The 19,339-nt window shown below is 45.3% G+C and overlaps 1 protein-coding gene and 1 long non-coding RNA gene across 2 annotated transcripts; one reads left to right on the forward strand and one right to left on the reverse strand.

Annotated features, from left to right (window-relative positions):
- Nucleotides 1–48: 48 nt before the first annotated feature.
- LOC108508723 lies at nucleotides 49–8,826 on the forward strand. Its single transcript, XR_001878481.1, has 3 exons — nucleotides 49–252; nucleotides 1,503–1,603; nucleotides 6,105–8,826. It is a non-coding gene; the product is annotated as an uncharacterized LOC108508723 (long non-coding RNA).
- A 3,733-nt stretch (nucleotides 8,827–12,559) lies between these two features.
- Nucleotides 12,560–13,365, reverse strand: LOC108506827 (homeobox protein Hox-D1-like). The gene is made up of 2 exons (XM_017834211.1): nucleotides 12,963–13,365; nucleotides 12,560–12,819 (listed from the first exon to the last, which is right to left on the reverse strand). The coding sequence occupies exons 1-2, from the start codon at nucleotides 13,363–13,365 to the stop codon at nucleotides 12,560–12,562; spliced, it is 663 nt and encodes a 220-aa protein (XP_017689700.1).
- Nucleotides 13,366–19,339: the final 5,974 nt, after the last annotated feature.

The raw sequence follows: 19,339 nt of genomic DNA on the forward strand, positions 1-19,339 counted from the left end.
CCGCCCGCCGGGCTGTGCCGGGTCAGAGCCCGTCCCGCGGCAGTGCCCGGCGCCCGGGAGCGACGGTCGCGCTCCTCGGTGATCCCAGCCTGAGAGCAGACCCTCTGGAACTCACAGCCGGGGCCCGTCCCCGCGGGGCACTGCCCGCTCAGACGGCGCCCTCAACTTGGGCACGGAGTCACGAGGGGAGCGGGAACGGAACTCCGAAATGCGTCCTGAGGTGTCCTGGGGACGATAGGTTATCACTGAAGGGTACGGCTGCCTTTTCGTCATCCCAAGTTGGGAATCTTAATTCCAGAAAACAAACTCTGCATTTTGAAATGTACACCTTGCCTTTAAACAACCATTAATTTCTTAGTCTTAATTCTATAATATTAAGACTACCTAAAGTTTTGGAAAATGCTATAACATTACATACCCAATAAGTTGACTGCAGAGACGATAAAGGATATGTGAAATACTTGTTCCGTTCTACAGTGCCTCTTGATCCTCATTTCTTTAGCCACATTTTAGTAAGAATTATCTCATTTTATCAAATAAGACTTTCTCACTGTGAAGGACAGATGGTACATGTCGCTCTTGTAAGGTAAAATCTTAAATATTTGAAGTATGAGAAAATATGGGCTATATAAATGTATTCGTGTTTTCAAAGTATGTGAAAATATTCTGGTGACACTTACTGTTATTACTAAGTATATTTTTCACGTAATAGTGGAAGCAGGCTATTAGAGCACTAGCAATAGCAGAAGAGCCAGTAAATACACTGTAACAATGGACTGAGGACTGGAAACAGATGTGGAAGAGAACTGATGCTTTTAAAACGCTGATGAAAGCTCCATTTCTAATTACAGTTGCAAGTTGAATAGCATTGAAATTACAGAAACTCTGAGAAGTTGAGTGGCTTTGTATTAAGAGATTACAAGAGTCTGAACTAAACTGGTGTGTGCTGTTTGAGTCCTTTCATCACCAGCAGTATTTAGAAGGCTAAAAACACGAGACATGGTGCAAAAGGCTGAGCTTGAACTAGGTATGAGCTAGGCCAAATTAATATATTAGCACCCAACTAAAAAATAAGGTTTCTCTGTAGAGCTCAGTTTGATACAAAGAACTCATCTCCAGAAATGGAGGTGGGTTATGCTAAGTCAGGGTGCAAAAATCAGGAAGTAATCTAGCAAGTATCAACAGATACATATCAAAAGAAATCTGTTGACAAATCCAAACAATTAGCCAAAACAGGACAAAAACTGAGTGGTGCTCAGGCCATTCCTCCAACAAGTGGCAAGACACAGATGCTCAGACATCTGTCTCTGGGACAGGAGATTGGAGCAGTGGTTTTTGGTTTTGCGTTCCCAGTCCTCCTTGCTCCCATTGAAAGGACTGTTCTAGCAGAGTGCCCTGTAGGAAATCCTCCAGGGAGATCTCCAGTGATGATAGCTGGCAGCAATGAAACCAACTCCATCACCACCTTCACCTTTATTCCATATGCCTCTCTCCTCCCCCAGCTTTTTGAGGAAATGCATCACTGCTGTGAGCCTGGCTTCCTGCAGGACCTGCATGGGAATCGTTTCTTCAGCTGGCTTCATCATTAGCAAACTTCTTTCTGGTAATTCTTGTTCCATGCCATGGAAAGATCCCCAGCTTTCATAGATCTTAAGGGCTTACCAGGAGACCCCAAGGTGCTATTCCCTCTGATTTCAGTGTGGAGAGAAGGATGCACTTTCAGATAGGATTTCAAGGGAAACTAAAAGGCAGAATTACACTGTCCCTTGGGCTTTGCATTTCAGAAAGTCAGCCCTTAATAAGGGGTACTTTCACAGACATGCTCAAAAGATGGAGTAGAGTTTTCTCATAGCCCATCTCTCCACGTGGGCTGCCTTTACTATGTAAGGTATTAAATGCTAGGGTTAAACTGTCCATTGGTTAAACAGGACTAGGAAACATGCCATTTTAAATAGAATGGAATTTGAATTGGATTAATATTCTGCCTAGGAAAAAAAAAAGACTATTCCTATTAGTTCCCTTAATATTATTTAGACAGCTTTTAATATCTTTTATTCCATGTTAATATTTTTAAAAATATATGGCTATCCATAGCACATATCTATACCTGCAGTATGATTCTTTTGCTGGTATAATTTTTAGGAATATTTTACAAGAAGAATTATGGAATGGCAATACATCTCATGGTCTCATGCATTTTTTCAAGCTGTTTGCTTTTTAACACTATTGTTAGCCACTCAAATTACAGTCTAGCTAGCCAAATGTATGACAATGCATAAGATTAAACATAATCATCAGAAAATGGGAGCATTTAAATAAGTTTCTCCAAATTTGAGAGCACTGCTAGGTATCACACACAGTTCTCAAGTTCATGAAGCAAATTATGGGCTAAATCCAGTTTAAGGTGGATACAATGGTATTATGTGCCAAACACTGACAGCAAACACTCCTCTTCAGAGCACTGGTGAGGTGGTAGAGGACACTGCAGAGTTGATCTGTGTTGCAGTGTAACCTTTCTTCAGCCCAAGACAACCAACTGGGGCCACATGCTGCTCAACAGACCTCATCAGAGCATTTTCTTAGCACACCAGTGGGGACCTTTGCCCAAACCACTGCTCTCCATTTCCATGGAGCAGGTGTCTAACAAGCCAGGCCTTTCCAAGACACAGGAGGAGTACTGACAGTCCTAGATTTGATTAGCAATGGTTGTCTCAAAGAGAACTGTGCAGAAATTTTGCTGATGGGTGAAATCTCAGAAGACTGCTTGTGTGGTACGGCTGGAATTTGAGAATAGGCCAAGCAGTAGTGAGAGATGGGGAAAAAAAACCTCACTGAAACGCCTTCTCTTCGGCTGGCCCGCAGCCAGGCTGTGCCTCGTGTAACTTAGGGCATCCTGTGAGCTGCTTTACATTATGCTGCCTGTCAGTGTCTTTAAAGAGCAGTTATGGCTGCTGGGAATGTCTACAATGAAGGAAGACTTGAGTAAGTCCTTTCCTGCCAACACATCCAGTGCCAGGCAGCAGCAGGAGGGTGTTTTTAGCATGACTTTGTGCCAGAGGTTCTCTGTACACTAAACAGTCTGGCAAAGTACACAGACAACAGAAGCATATGAATCTGGACTAGTATGATCAAATGGATCTCACAGGGCACTTGGTGTACCTTTAAGGCAGGTGTTTGCCCATCAGCCCATGCAATCCACTGTTCTTCAGTATGAGAAATGATGCCAAAATTACTCAAACGTGAGACAAGTTGCAAGTTTTTCGGTTACACACACAGTTCTGTGAGTTTACTAAGGAAAAACCATTTTATATGAGAATCTGAACTCAAAATTGAGGCCAAACTCATCTCTGCAGCTCCGGTGCACTTCCCTGGGAAGTTGGCATGTATGTTTTGTTGTAGTGTCCATGATGGAGTAAGAAACTAAGTTATTTTTGTGACAGTTCAGGTGTCTTACAATAGATTTTCACACTGATAAAGTTAATTACATTCTGCAGTATTCTCTTATTTTCAAGGTAGGTTCAAAGATGCCTAATTGTTGTGTAAACAAGATAAGGTATGATTTCTAGGAACAGCTACGAAGATGCAATAATCAGAGTATTAACATTCACCACTTTGCACTTACAGAAGATACTGCATACTTAATTGACAAATAAAACAATGCTGATGCATTTCCAGCAATCCACATGAGGATAGAAAGAGTTTTCATAGAGTTTTAAGAGGCACAAGAATAGCATTGCTGAAAGCAAACAAACAGTCACAAACTGTATGAAAGCCATTAGATGAATCATTTTCTCCTCCCTTTCTCACCTCCTTTACTGCCTTCTTTCATTCAGCAGGGTCAGATTTTCAGGGGTGCCAGGCCTATTTTAGCACATCTGTCATCCTTGCAGCTGCACTGAGCAGACATCAAAGCAGGTGTGCAGAAAGCCAAACTTTACTATTTTACTCACTGAAGGTGTTAAAGCCCCCAGGCTCTTGCATATCCCTGTCATTCACAGCAGCTGCTGAGGAAGCTTTCCCATGCTCTAAAATAGCTGAGATCTTGAAGTCAGACCTTAATATTCCCACCTTTACCTGAGCTTTCACAGGGGAACTCTGCAGTTTGGCAGGGCAGGGCAGAGCCTTTACAGCCCATCCCACTGCTTTCAGCCCAGGGCATCGGGTACCTCCATGGGGATAGGGACATCAGCTCATAGGTCAAAGCCCAAATAAGGAGGAATTATGGGTAGGCAAAAAGGACAATTACCCTGGGCTGACCTTTAAATAGATCTGCTGGGCTGGTGGACAGGGTGGGGTGGGGGGTCCTAGGTGGGGCTGGTCAGGCCCATCAATGCCCCGGGACCCTGACAGTGTCAGCTGCACATGGAGCATGTTTCTCCATGCAAGTGATGGGTTTAGAGCAATATGTTTCACATAGTTTATGCTTTATGGGATCACAATTTGGCTTTTAAACACAATCTGAGATCAGAGGGCCCTGTAAACAGGAGCTTCCAGAAGGAAGACAACAGTCAATGGGACTTTGCCCTGGCTTCCCTGCCTGTGGTACTGCACAGTCCACAGCGCCTTCCTCTACCCTTCCTGCCAAACTCTGCCTTTGGTTCCCTTGGATCCAACCTGTGTTAATAGGCTGTTTCCATACTTGTCTATATCTTTTTAATCCCTAGTTTACCAGACACCAACAAATCTTTTTTTTAAGCATGGATTAGGACTTCATTGTCAAAACAGCATGAATGTCAAAGCAGCAATCATGACTCCAACTTGCAGTAGTGGTGGCTGTAAAGGTTCATCCTGATATTTGTGTAGCTCATACTGCAGCAAAATCCAGATCCATCTTGTTAATGAAAATAAGAATAATTGTTCACAGTTTGACTGTAGGCACTGGTTAGGCAAGTCTTCTCAAACTAAAGATGTTATCTGGAAAATTAAGGAGCTCCAATTGAACTCAGTTTCTGGACAAGTGTGGTAAATACTGAGGAGGTATTTACCTCAAAGCTTCTTGTAAGAGGGTCTAAATCCTTTTCTGGAGGCCGGCATAGAAAGAATTAACTTTCCTCTTCTTCCTGTAGAAATGATAATCACAACTGCCTACCCTGCATGGAGGGAAGAAGCAGCTGTAATGAATTATTTATCTGTAACACACTGTAAGAAGGATGTGCTGTGATTAATTGTAAAGCTGCACAGGAAATGGTTGCCTTGTCCCAAAAGATTTTTGAGATTAAAAATGTGTTGCTATTCCACACTGGGATAAAACCAAAACCCCTTTACAAGATCTTAGAAAGGGAGAGAAAGCAAGACCCACCTACAAAACTCCCTCATCAGTCATATGTGTAGAACTCTTAGAACACCTGAGAAGAATGTTTGATAGTGAATTCATCAGATACAAACCATCCCATTCAACCCACATACCCCTGGGAAGTGCTTTAAGGAGGAGACCAACGTGCAGGAGCAGAGACATGAACCTGGTTATCTTGTGTGAATGCTGTCTGCTGAGCCAGGATGGAGCTTAGATCTTAGCTTTTCCTGCTGTCCATCTCACTTCAGCAAAAGTCATGACTGCTACCTTGGAGAAATTTACTGACTGTTTCATTTTTACAGCTAAATGCTGCAGAGCTGAATGACCTTTTACAAAATTTTTACCTCTAGGTATAAAATTCTTGCCTCTAGATGGGAAACCTTTTCTTAAAAAGCTTACATGGAAGTGACTTTTTATTTTCTGAATCATTTCCCCCATGTGTCTCACAAATAAGAAGAATTTCTCTAGTTTGTTTTTTTTTTTTTTTTTTGTCAGCTCTTTCAGTTTAGACATAAACTGTAGCCTGGCCATACTGGAGCGCCATTCTGTATTTTTAGGGGAGGCTGAGAACCGATGCATGAGATACAACATAGCAGAAACTTCAGAAGTTGAATACATTCCATCTAAAATAATTTTCTGGTTCCATAAAAGGAACATAAAAAAAGCTTTGCCATATCTTCATTACAGCTGTAGAAGTTCATACTTGACATAGTTTCTCCCCAGGGTATAACTGTGGTAAGGAAAAAAAATATGCTGACTGAGATAACTTGAATATATATACATTAAAAACATATGGTGTTTTTGGTTGTAGGTATGAGCTGGTACCTCCTGAGACTTGTGAGGAGATGTGGCCCATCAGATTGATCCTTTTCCTGGCATCAGTAGAAGGATGTGAGAAAAGCACTGACTGTTCCCTTTGGTCTGTTTAAAGACCAAAGAGACAGAAATAAAAAGCAGTGCAGCAATGATTCTACAACATTTTGCAAATAAGATGCACTTTGAAGTTTTTTGAACACTGGGACATGTAAAAGGAATGCCTGGTTGAGAAATACTTTGAGCCATATGAACCATATTGTTTCTATGAGTATACAGAGAGCACAGGCCAGCTAAATTTCAGCCTAGTCCAGCCTCTGAGGGGGGGTGAGCTCTGTTGTAGGCCTTAGATCACAGATGAGAGACACAACAGCATCACAGATGACAATGACAACCTGCAGACATGTTGTAATGCTTTTTTTCTTTGTTTTTTTTCCTTTCACATTTATTATTACGCCACAGTTGTGATAGTCATTTTCTTATATGGCTCTTGCTGCAAATCAGATTACGAAATCTCTGTGTTTTGATACTACATTTGAAAAGCAACCAGAACCACCAGGTGGTCCGTTTCTTAAGTGAGATGTGACATTAAGAGTGTTCAGCAGCCATGTCTCATTTTTTTTAACTTTTTGCCCGGTCACATTAAAATGAAAGTCACAGTGCTGGTTACAATTACAAAATTTTACAAAATCTTGGACCTATTATAAGAGATCACCCCTTTGCATGAACTGTGTTTTGAGGTCCAGTCTCTTCCAGCATGAGAAAATGGGTTTGATAACACAATGGGGTCACATACCTACTGCACTTTTACTCAACAGAATTTCCAAAGAGAAAGATAAACTATTTTATTGATAGGCTATTAACACTGATAATTATCATTGGATTTGATACACTTGGAAGTTGAAGGAAATGTCGCCCCACATAAATTATATAATTTATAAATCCATAAATGTGTGCATATTGAAATAATTATACCAATATCTATGCTTAAGATATGGACCTAATACTAGAGATTGCCAGGATTAGAAACTGTTTCCATTATCTGAACAGTAACTGGGCAAAATCTGATCTGAGCAGTCATTAAAAAATTTAGTGATATTTTTATCTGTTTTCAAATACCACTCTAAATTTTATTGTGTTTAATCTAGCTTACTTGTTAAAGGAACATAAAAAGAGGCATTGGGAATGTAGATTTAGTGTAGCACAGCTGTTAAGATGAAGAGTAATAGTTGGGAAGCCTTAGCTCTCAGATTCTTCTGCTGTACTAATGTCACCAAAATCGTATCACTGGGATACGGCTGTTTTTCATAGGTTGTATGGGTAGAAGGAACAGATACTTTTGCCCCACAGAAGCAGATCTCCTGATCCACTGACTTCACACATGGGTGTAATCCTGGGTACACTCACAGCAGCATGGATTCACGCATTGCAAAAGTCTTTGTTCTCTACGAAAGGGCAAAAGCTCCCAGGTTAGGTATGACCCATGCTGGTCAGTGAAAGGGTTTCTCTCTGAGGTTAGGGCCATGGGCCAGACTGCTTGAGTTAAACATTTTCATAAGGCATGATATGCCATCCTGCTTAAAAATGCCATATTTTTCAGAATAAACTAAACTTTCTTGTGAGTTATTACTTGCAACACTATGCTTATTGATGACACGTAGTAAATAAGATCTGTTTTCCAGGTGGTGGGAAGTCTGATAGGCTAGTAGAAAAGAAACTGACTGTATTTGTTCCTGTATTTATTTGTTTACTAAAAATGCTGGCTTTCAATCTGCTAATCACCAGAGGCTGTTGCCTTTTGACGAAACAAAAACACAAGAATACCAAAATTGTTAATGAAAAGCTCTTTTGTGGGCTGATCTAATTTTTTTCAATATAAAGGAAGCCTTTCTCAGTTTACAAATAGGTCTCAGGACTGTATCTCTGAGATTTTAACACTCTATGCAGGCATAAATTTAAGCCAAGGAAGAGTCACATGTTGCACAGCTGAAGTTTATTTTGTTCACTTGGCTGATGCTCAAGAGCAACAAAAAAATTTCCGGATAAAGCTAAAATACAGTAAGACACTGGCTCTGGGGAGCATCTTTTTCCTATATATTGCCCAGAATTATTTGGAGGGCATTTTAGAGATGTGGTTGAGTAGAGGTGTGAATAACAGATGTTGTTTTGATAGGGAGCAGAATGATTTGTTGTTTGGTTCACCTTTCTTTTAACAGTGTCCCTTTCTCGGGCCAAAGACTCCTTACTTCACTGACAATAGGAAAAGTAATAAAAACCGATGGTTCAGATTGAGTGAATCACACAAATATATACCTGTATATAGCCATTATCACAAATAGAATGGAATGTGCTTCCTATAAACTTCAGACAACTCTTAATGATACACTGGTAACAGCCATGTCTCATTTGGGGTTTCTCTCCATACCTGTTTTCTCTCGGTCATCAGGGATTTGCAAGTGTTCTCGGGATTTCCTTGGAATTTAGGCTAATAGAGAAGTGCAGGACAAATCATAAGTATGATTTATTAGCTATTAGAGACAAGTTCTTGAAACTGCAAGGAGGTATTTGCATGTTGTGATTTTGACTGCAAAGACTTTCCTTAAGAGAAGTACTTGTCTGTTCTCCTCTACTAGTAATTTGTACCATTTTTTGTGTAAACCACAGTTCCAGGTTTTACCAATAAATAAAGGAAATGGCACACTTTTAAAAGGAGATTAAAATGTGGGGATTGGGTTGCATATTTTTGTTTTCTGGCTTACTGCTGTGTTTTTTCATGGTCAAAATAAACCTGTATATGCAGCTCATACCATAAACCAGAGTCATTGCTTTGACCCTCAGCAAAGCATTCCCTGTGCTGTGTTTGGAGCGGTAACATACTAATTCAGTTCTGCTTGGGAAGCCAGATCCCCAAGTGAGCCTGGGTTCCTGCCTAAGCTTGGTTTTCAAAAAGGTGTGGTTTTCTGTTATCGTGTACTTATCCAAAAGATGTGAAATTTATATATTCACATATACCACTTAGGAACAGCAATTTTACAACTTCCTCTTGGAAGCCTTCTAAATCTATTTTTGTTCTGTTCCAGGCAAAAATGGGAACACGTAAGAAATTATTTCGTTCATATCCCTTTGTAGCCTGTGGCCCTTTGAGCAATAGTCAGTAGGCAAAAATTAATATATGACTGAAAGAGAACCGTCTTTCTGTGGCTTCTGATCATGTTTGAGGGAAAACAAGGCCAGGAAATAGTATTTACATAATTTTTGATAAATTATATGGTGGTGGGTATCTATTGAGGCAAGTCTGGAATATTTTGTTCTGATTGCAGTAAAAACTGCAGCTTGTGCTCTTACCTCTATCTGCTTAATCTAAAACCTGTTCCCAACTGCTAGGCATCAAATTGAGCATATGTGAGACACAACTCTTGGGATTAATGTTAAACTAGTGAATCTTAGACCTTATCTATCATTTATTTGTCTCATTTGTGCATCCATATATATCCCAGGCATTTTTATTTAATTATTCAAGAATTGGCACGTGACTTGCATTAGCTCCTTCCTCTGACTTTCTTGCTGACAGAATGGTGCAAAGCAGCAATATCTAATCCTCATACAGCTAAAACTGTTTGTGAAGAAGAAAGATCCTATTACACTGGCCCTTCACGTGAGCGGAAATTACACTTAATACTAAGTACCAGTTCTTAGGATAGAATATTGTTGTGTTCATACCAGCAAATTGATTCAGACTGCCATAAAAGAGTTGCAAGGTTTCATCTTAATTTGCAAGTAAATCTCTATATATTCAGTCTATGTCACTTTGATGGATACAGAACTGTGCACTGCTACAAGGCCGGCACATGTATTTATTTATTCAGGAAAATATATGTCATGAAAACATTCATTATGAAAGACTTAATGTGCTCTAATGGTCTGATCTAACACCACTGAAATCAATGAGAACCTTTCTTTCAATGCTGGTAGTGCAGGAGCATGTCAGCAGTGTAGGAACCATTCCTCTGGCCTAAAGTGCCTAGCACAAATGTCAAAATCATTAGGAAAATCAAAGGAAGACAAACCAAAAACCCCACAGACGTGACAAATTTGGAGGCAACTGAAAATACAGCTGTTTTCTGAAGTTTGCATATGAAACATATGCTCTGAGAAAGATGAGTCATTTTGGGTACGTGTCTATGCTTATTTGTAATATAAAAACCCAGAGCAGTAACAGAAGAGTTGGTAAAAACGTACCTTAAAAACAGCTGAAAAGGGTTGGTTAGTAGTTTATTTGCTTTTAATATTCAGCTTGCAAAACAAATTTGATTTACTTGAATTTTCATGAATTTTAACAGACTTTATTCTGCTTTAAACACCATCATCTCAAAAAAAAAAAAAAAAAAAGGCAGCAGAAATTTTATTTCCTGGTTTTTAATGAATAATCAGCCTGCAGTATAAATGCTTGTTTGGTGTCATTACTTCAACGAAGAACTGCAAACCACATATTTTGGTTGCAACTAGTTTAACGCAAGTACTTCAGTCCTGAGAATTTTTCAGGGCTATCCCATGAAGTGAATCAGCCCAAGGGACATGAACTGAAACACTATGGACAGAAAGAAAATGTCCCTGTGTGCATGCAAAACCGTAAGCCTCTAGCGTTACTGCGTACAGTCAGGATATGATGTGTACCCAAACACTTTTGTCTTGGGAAGTCCCTTCTCTCGGATGTTCACTGGGGGGGCACCCATCTCCTTGCCTAGGAGGCCTCCTGACCCCACTCAGCTGTGGACCTGCTGGCACAACATCATCACAACTTGTCTGCCCAGCTTTTGGGAGCAGTTTCCCAGGGCTCCCACCAACCTCTGCTGAAGCTGCCATCGGCAGTGGCTCTCCAGTCCCTTGGCAAAGAAGTCTTCGTAAGGAAGCCTGTAAGCGAAAGGGTGCATGAGGGAAAAGAAAGCATTACACAGAGTAAGTATCCCCCACATTGCAGACTTTCTGACTTGAGACATCCATCTTCATCTTCTCTCTGTGTTCCTTTTACCCATCAAGCATCCAACAAAGATAAACAGCTGTTGGTGTCTGGTGCTGGCTTCCAGACAGGGACCCAGTGCATCTCACAGGTGCCCTTGAGGTCCATCTCCCCTGCTGCTATAATTTGTTCTTCACCCCAAATTCCAACACCCAGCAGAAGTCCTGAGGAAAGAGAGACTTGTCCAAAATAAAAGACTTGTCCACAAATAAATAAAATCACCCTCACATAAATCCAGATGTCATTACTCTCCACATTGTTGTAACGCATTCTCAGTCACAGATGGGAAAAAAGTCTAAATGTGGCTCCTTTGTCTACTTTGATACTATTATTTTAGCTCTGTGAAATATGAACTCAGGAGAAGTGAGGATCACTGGTGAATTTTGCACTTGCATGAGGCAATCAGTCATTGCCAATCTTTTTTGAACAAGTATCCAAGTAAAAGACCTAGGAATCCTCTTGGTCTTTTGCTGGCAGAAGTCTGTGGTCAAACCCACGCATCTTCCTGCACTTTAACAGGCCTTGAGGTTTTGTATGTGGTAAGATTTGTTGCAAACTGATTTAACAGAGTGCATTTTGTTAACCATAAAACACAATGAAGCCTGAGAAAGCTGGATGAACTGAGAGTCTGGCTCTAGACATTGTAAGAGGCTTTATATTGTCTTGTTCTGGCCTGAGCACATGTGAGAGGTGCTGGGAGTCAGCAGAGCAGCTGCTGGCCAGTCTCAGGCCTCCCAGACCCTCTGCAAGGAAAATCCCAGCACCTCTGTAGTTCAAATGGCATGAGGTGCTCCTCCTAAGACTTTTTTCTTTTAAAATTTTCCCCAACAGTTATTAAACGGATTTTTTTACTAAATCAGGCACATCAGGGAAAAGGATGAGAATGAATGAGGAATAAATACAATCATAAACTCTTTTTTTGCAGCAATTTTGCAAAGGGTAGGGCAGAAGACAAGGACACTTTTTTCAAAAGGTGATCTTGGACTCATACTGGTAGCTGTGGTCATCCCTGCCCCCTCCCGTGAGAGGAAGATTCCTGCTCCCCTCTGCTTCTAGGGGTTTTTTCCCTTCTGCACCAACTCTGTCTGAGCCTAGGGATCTATCTTTTTAAATGCAAAACGAAGAAGGGGTCAGGAGCCTGGGACAGTTCCCTGTGCACCTAATGGAGTTGGCGGAGCCGCTCGCTGCCTTGCCCGGGGGAGCGAACCTTCCCCTCTATCTCCCCGAGGCGCGCGCCCGCCCGCTGCTCCGGCCCGGACCGAGACACCTTTCCCTGACTCCTCGTAAATAAAACTATACATAAAGTTGCAACAGAAAAAAAGCAGCAGAGCTGCACCGCCGCGGTCCCGCACGAAAGGACCGTGTGCCGCGCCGGCCGCAGGTTCCAGCCCAGCCCCGACGTCCCCGGGGGCCCCTCCGTGGGGAGCGGCGGTGCCTCAGGCAGGGCCACCCGGGGCAGCGGCGGGGGCGGCCCGCGCCTCCCGCTCCCGCTTCTTCTGCTTCATGCGGCGGTTCTGGAACCAGACCTTCACCTGGGCGTCGCGGAGGCGCAGCGAGCGGGCCACCTCGAGGCGGCGGGCCCGCGACAGGTACCGGCTGAAGTGAAACTCCTTCTCCAGCTCCGTGAGCTGCCGGGTGCTGAAGCTGGTGCGTGCGGGGCAGGCGGGAGGTTCCCCCCCGCACGGCGCCGCGCCGCCTGCAACGCCGAAAAACACCGCGCTTCAGCGGGGGCACAGGCAGGGGGAGGGAGCGGGGCGGGTGTCGGGGCCGAGGCGGGAGAGGGGTAGAGGGGAGCCGGGATGGGAGCAGTCCCCGCCCGCTCGCCGCAGCCCCACTCACTTCTCCTGGGCGGGCTCCGCTTCGTTCGCATCCACTCGAAGGTGCGGGGCACCCCCGGGGCCGCCGCGGGGGCCGGGGAGCCGGGGGCGGGGGCGGTCCAGGGGCAGGGCGAGATGCCCCGCAGCCCCCCGCCGAGGCAGGGGCGGGCGGAGTCCTGCGGCGGCGAGCGGCCGCTCTCGGGAAGGATGGTCGTGGGGTATCCCGGCGGTCCGGCTCCGCGGGACGGCCGGCAGCCGGGGCCCGGCGCCGCCGCGGGGGCGGCCGCGTACCCCGCCGCCTGCAGGGGGGGCGCGGCGCTGGCCGTGGTGCCCAGCCCCAGGGAGGCGTCGTCCCCTCGCTGCGGGCACGGGGCCCCGCGGCACAGCCCCGGCGGAAAGGCGAGGGCAAAGTACCCCAGGTCCATGGCCCGCGGGGCAACGCCGCTCCCCACACCTGCCCGCCGGGGCAATATTGCCCTAATATAGGGCCGGGAGCGGGGCGGCACGTCCCGCCCCGCGGCCAATGGGAGCCCGGCGGGGGGAGCCCGCACCGGGGGTCCCGGGCTCCGCCGGCTCCCCTGCCCACGCCTGGCTGCCCAGGGCCGGCGCGGGGCTCAGGTGGGCAGTCCCCCGAGCACTCCCGGGATCCCCCTGGGACAAGCCGCTTCCTCTGGAGTCGATGGACTCGCCGCGCACTTGCCGGGAGTTTGGAGGTGGCGCTTTTCCGCAACCTGGGCTTCCCTCCACGGCTAGGTCTGCCTCTTGCCCTGCTGCCGGCCAGGCTCCTGGAGGCTCCCACGGGAGCCCACGCGGCCCCGGGGAGCGGCAGCGTGCGGAGGCACACAGAGGCTGTCCAGACCCTGAGGCTGAGGTGCTTGGGGGGGTTGTTGTTGCACCTCATGGCACTTAATGGTCTCACTCCATCAGATAAGTGCTCTGCAGCCTCCCAAAAGTGAATCCCCGGGCTCACCCCATTAATGGACTTTCATTTTTCCCTTGACAATTCGGCATTGTTTACTGAGTGTTTGCAGCTGGCAGAGAGTGAATCAAGTTACACTGCCCAACCAAACGCTCTGACTCTCTCTCTTGGTTTTCATCCCTACAGAATGGCAAGAAACAGGAACAAGGTGGAGGAGGTGAAACCTGGACTCTAAAAGTGATTGTCTTTCCCTAGATGTCTCCAAGTGACACTTGATCATCCAGTCTGAGCCACATTTATGTTTGATTTGGATAATGATGGGTTTCATCCAACACCTCAACTGATAACCACATGTCAGTGCAGTTCAGAACAGAAAAGGATGTGCTGGCCAGAGCACGCTTGGCCTTCGGTGACTTGGAACTGGACAGACAACATGAAGAAGGGCTATCATTTTGCTTGAAATTAGACAGGCAACCTTCTAATTCTTAAGAAGTGGATGTGGTCTCAGCTGGGAAATGCAAGGGTTGTATTTTATTTTAAAAAATATTTTATTTCTAAATAAACACAAGAAATTTAAATGCCTTCATCCATCATCCAGTGCCTTCCACTCAACAGCTACAAGTTCTCAGCCAAAATGCTATTTGCTGTGGTCAGGAAGAGGCCACAAATTTTGTGAGGACTAAACATGGTGCCATGGTGCCAACCACTCAAAGGCAGCCGGAATCCCCAGAGAAGGAAAAATTCTATTGGGTTTTCCGCAGATTTCAGAGGGCTGGGCTGATGACAGGGAAGACATAAGCAGACCATTTCACTGACTCAGCCTCAACTCTTTCCTATAGAGACTTGTGCTCTGCAGCTCAGCCCCAGATGCCCCACCATTACACCTAGTTGATGATTCAGAGCAGGTCTGATTGTTTTTTTTTCCTGCAGGGGCCCTGAGAGGACACATCTCTGGGACAGGCATACACAAGCCTGCAAGGATACAGTAGCATTTCCCTGCATATGGGCTCTGACCAGCAACATGGTCTTCTATCTCCCCAGCTTATTGCCCATCTACTATAAAACAACTGTTACAGTGCAAAGGCTGGCTATACAGATTACTGCTTTAAGGTTAGACTTCAAGTTTACAGACACAGCAGTCACTGAAAGCCCAAAACCCTGAAGCTAGGTGTTCTCCTGGCACAGACTTGTTCACTCTTACGGGCTGTGCTGCCCTGCTGCACTAGTAATGGAGTATCACCTAAATTCCCATTTTCAGAGCTATGAAATAGAAAAACCGTTTAAATCAAATACACCTTGTTGGAAAACATACATTCTGAGAGGTTGAATTCTGGATGATGCAAACTTGCTCAGCACACCCATGGCAATCAGAGCAGTTTGGAAAATGTCATCTTCTGAAAAATCAGAAGCCAGGGAACACCAGGCTTTGTCTTCAGCAGAGAAGGAATGTCCATGCAGGAGAGTATCTCTGCTCTTCAGTCTCCCCTGCTGTAAAAACTCCTGCCCACAGGGAAGGAAAGAGAATTGCCTCCAGAGTAGGGCTGCTGCTTTACTCAGAGTCTTCTGTTTGCAGAATGCAACTGGTTTTGTTACACCTAAGACTGTTTTAAATGCTAGAAGAGCTGTCTCTGTTCACACCAACATATGATCTTTCCATTTACCCAGCTGGATTCTGTTACCAAGTTTCTTGTTCATTACCTGTTTGTTTTTGCAGGATTCTTCAAGGGTGACAAAAGCAGAAATCAGCGGCTAAATACAGGCAAAACATCTCTTGTTGATGTCCTGGCTTTTGAGGGAGGGCTTTTTCTACACCCCCGAATTTCACAGTGTTCAGACTTAAATAGCTAAGTTCCAGTGATACAGAGTAGAACAACTGCAGTTGTTTTTTTACAAAGAGTCTAATGGGGGAGAGGAAGGACTCTGTGGAAGTCAGAAAGAGGAAGAAGAAAAGTGGGTTAAAAAGAGTGTGAAGAACATGATGCTGTCAAAGGCAATTTGAGAATGGCTGAGAGGTTTAGGGATGTCTGCATGAGCAGTGGAGTGATGGCACTAGACAGGGAAGCTGCTGGGGCAAAAACCTCTGTGAGGAAAATGGTCCAAATGATTCCTTGTGTCACCATGTTTCTGGAAGTGTGGGCCACTGCAAAGCCTGAGATAGCCACTGTGAAACCAAGATATGATATAGGAAAAAGCCTGTCCAAAAAGCCCTAGGTGGTTTCAGACGCTTACCAGCAATGCCTTAGGGAAGCTGCTTGAGCAGTGTGTGTGTTGAAGGCAATGGCAGCCCTGAGCCACAGACACTGCTTTGAGATTGGAACATGTTGCCTTTCCTCTCTGGAGCAAGACTCCACCCTCTGCACTTGTCACAATAACTAACAAACGGGAGATGGAACATATCCCTCCCCAGCCCCCAGGCCCGGAAGGTCGGGTTCAAGCATAGCCTTGCCTCTCTGCTGCCACAACACTACCAGTGGGGGAAAAGCCGGTTCTCAGTGGTACGTGGGGATGTACATCCATGGTGTGGAGATAGCTAGGGCGTGGGTGGGCATCCTGAAGAGAGGTAAGTAAACACTGGAGGTTTAAGCAGTGGGCCTGTTAACACAGACAAACCACCAAAGGCCCCTGATGAAGGGGCTTAGTCCTACCCTGCCATGTTACTCCATGGCTCTCAGGCCTTGGGGCTGGGTTGTGCTTCTGCTGGATGGGGTTTCGGCTCAGGTCCCAGCTGGCTCAGGCCCAAGCAGAAGTAGGAGGAACCACTGTCAAGTAGAAAGTGCTCTTTGTGTGATTGATGACCTTTAATAGAGCCAGCCCCCTCACTCCCCTGCCAGCCCCACTCCCAGCAAGGACCACAGCTACCCGCTGCTGCTTCTCACAGGGGAACAGAGAGATGTTGCCCATTCAGGGATTAACTTGCCACTCAATCCCTGGAACGTGACTGCAGCCAATGGAGCTCTGATCCAGCCCATCATGCACTTCTTAAAAGCAGAGGTCATCATGTGGTGCCCAGCCAACCACCACAGCCCTAATTGCCCCAGCAGCACCAGCCCCTTTGTGCTGCCTGTCTGGCTCCAGCTTTTGTTCCCAGGCAGGTCTGCGGTGGCAGTGCTGGGTGTCTGGGCCTGTCCAGCGTGCAGCACACTGTGCCTTCCCCAGGCTGCCGTTTGTGTGTGGCTACTGGGCACACATGGTAGGCTGGCACATGGAAGGAGGGCATTACAACCTGCAGCTCCTTCCCTCCCTCCTCAGCCAACAGTTGTGAGCAAGGCACCTTCCCAGTGGTAGACCAGCAGCCCCATACCCTTTGCCCTGGTTTTTTCCCTAGTCAAGTAGACTCTTTCATGCCTGGACCAACCAGCAGGCTGTTTCACTGGTCTTCTAATGGGGCTGAAGGGATGCAGAGAACCCAGTGGTGGATCCTGCCTTCAGAATTCTTACCATGCAGCTCCAATGCTCCAGCTGGTCCCCAAGTAATTCAGAGAACTTCTAGTGGGTGCCGGTAGGCTCCCTCTTTCTTAGCCAGCCTCCCCCCTGCCTGTCCTTGCCTCCTCAGTGTGCAACCAGCTGCCTCCTCTTCACCTTTGAACGAGGTTGCTTGCAGCCCCAGGTGACCCAGGTGTGGTCTCATATTGGCAGCCATGTAGGATGTCCTGGAGTCCCTCCCTGGCCTTCCCAGAGACCAGGGCTGGGAGCCTGCATTGGTTGACCATGAAGCACTTGCTAATGGAGCAGGAGACATTTGGCTTTGTTTTCCCAGCCCCACACAAATGACACAAGACTGTGGCATCCCTGGGAGCCCTTGGCTGTGCCTAAGTTCCCTTGCCCTGGTGCTGCTCACCAGACCAGAGGCAGTGGGACATGGATGAGGCCCCCTCAAAAGAAACAGGGTGCAAAAGGGCAGCTCAGCCCCACACTGGCTTCAGGGAGCTAACACAAAGCCTCTCTCCTTTTTGCAGCAGGGAAACTGCTGCAAACCCATTAAACCCATTACAGTGGGTTACCGTAAAGGCCAAACCAACCCACTAATCTGAACAGGAGAACCTGCATGGCCTCACTGAAGCTTGGTGTACTCCTGACATCTCTCAACCAGTGCTGTCAGCAGCTCCTTATCCCAAACACTGCAGCAGCACTGCCAGCATTTAGAGGCCCTGACTCAGTGACCCTTTTATGGGTCTGGAGCAGATGGAGGGAGCAGGGAAGGAGAGGAAGGGGTGCTATGGCTCCTATTTGTAAAGAAAGGCGAGGGTAAGATCAGCCCCAGGCCTGGCCTTGCCTGAGTAGTTGTGTTTTAAATAGGTGACTGGAGTTCATCACATCAGATGCTGTTGCAAAGGAGCTAAGTTCCTATTGAGTGTGAAAGGGGGTTGTTTATAATTTATGGGTTTTAAATGATGGGCCAAGAAAAAGTCTGGCTTGTGCCAAAGTGTATTTCTCTTCTGGATTGCTGATGCTTGTACAAACATTGTAAAAATGCCAGTGATCTCGCTAAAGTAACATTACTTCTAATAATTAGGTTATCATCACAGACTTCTATCGCATTACAAACAAGACGCCTCTGCCAGAGTCATGGAGAAGAAAGTGAATTTATTTACAAGAAGATTCCCCCTCACGCATGCTCCTCCTCCTCCCCCACTGGAAACCAAGTCTGCAGACCCCGTCTTTCTGTTCAATATTAAAATAATTCAGGGCAATGTGCCTCAGTAACACTGTCTTTGTGGTTAGGGTTCCTCTGAAACCCCCTTCTTCCTCAGATCTGGGGAAGGGCTATCTATAAACAACCTTTTCTTTCTTAGCAGATTTAATGAAGGACTAACAGTGTAAGTCAGAGCAGACACTGAAGAACAGCCTACAGAGCATGAAGCAAAAGGGAAAAGAACACTGGGTTACCCTGCAGAAATAGTGGTGCCTTGATGTTTCGCAGACAGAAGCAGGTGATGCAAAATATATTGTGTTTTCAAGAACACACAAAAAACCTACGTGGACAATTTCAGTTGTGGGTACATTGATTACAGAAAATTTTGGAGAGACAAACATATATATATTTATGGAATATTATAGAAGTATAAATCACGAGTGGTTTTTAGCATTACTTTTTGTGTTGTTTCTATGTTTTGTTTACTCCTGGATGGAGCTTCTAAGAAACAATTTGTGTGAAAACTTCCATAGAAAGCAATTTTAGGGCTTAAAATTGTCAAAATATGTCTCCAAAAAAAGTAGTTTATTCTGTTCTGTTTTGTTTAAAGTGAAATTTAACAAAAGATACACTTTTTAATTTAGTGCAGCATTGTTAAAATCGCCCAGAGGGGAAAATAAACCCCTAAGTAATATTTTGAATTGTTACTGCTCAGCCGAACATAAATACCAGATGGTGAGAAAGAAAGAAGGGATGGGAAAGAAAAGAAGAATAAATAATGAAAACTTGTCTGTGTTGACCAGGATTGGAGGTGGTAAAATATTTCGAACAATAGGAATGCCAGGTC

The sequence above is a fragment of the Lepidothrix coronata genome, unplaced genomic scaffold, assembly GCF_001604755.1.
Source record: "Lepidothrix coronata isolate B3197 unplaced genomic scaffold, Lepidothrix_coronata-1.0 Scaffold7, whole genome shotgun sequence".
NCBI lineage: Eukaryota > Metazoa > Chordata > Aves > Passeriformes > Pipridae > Lepidothrix > Lepidothrix coronata.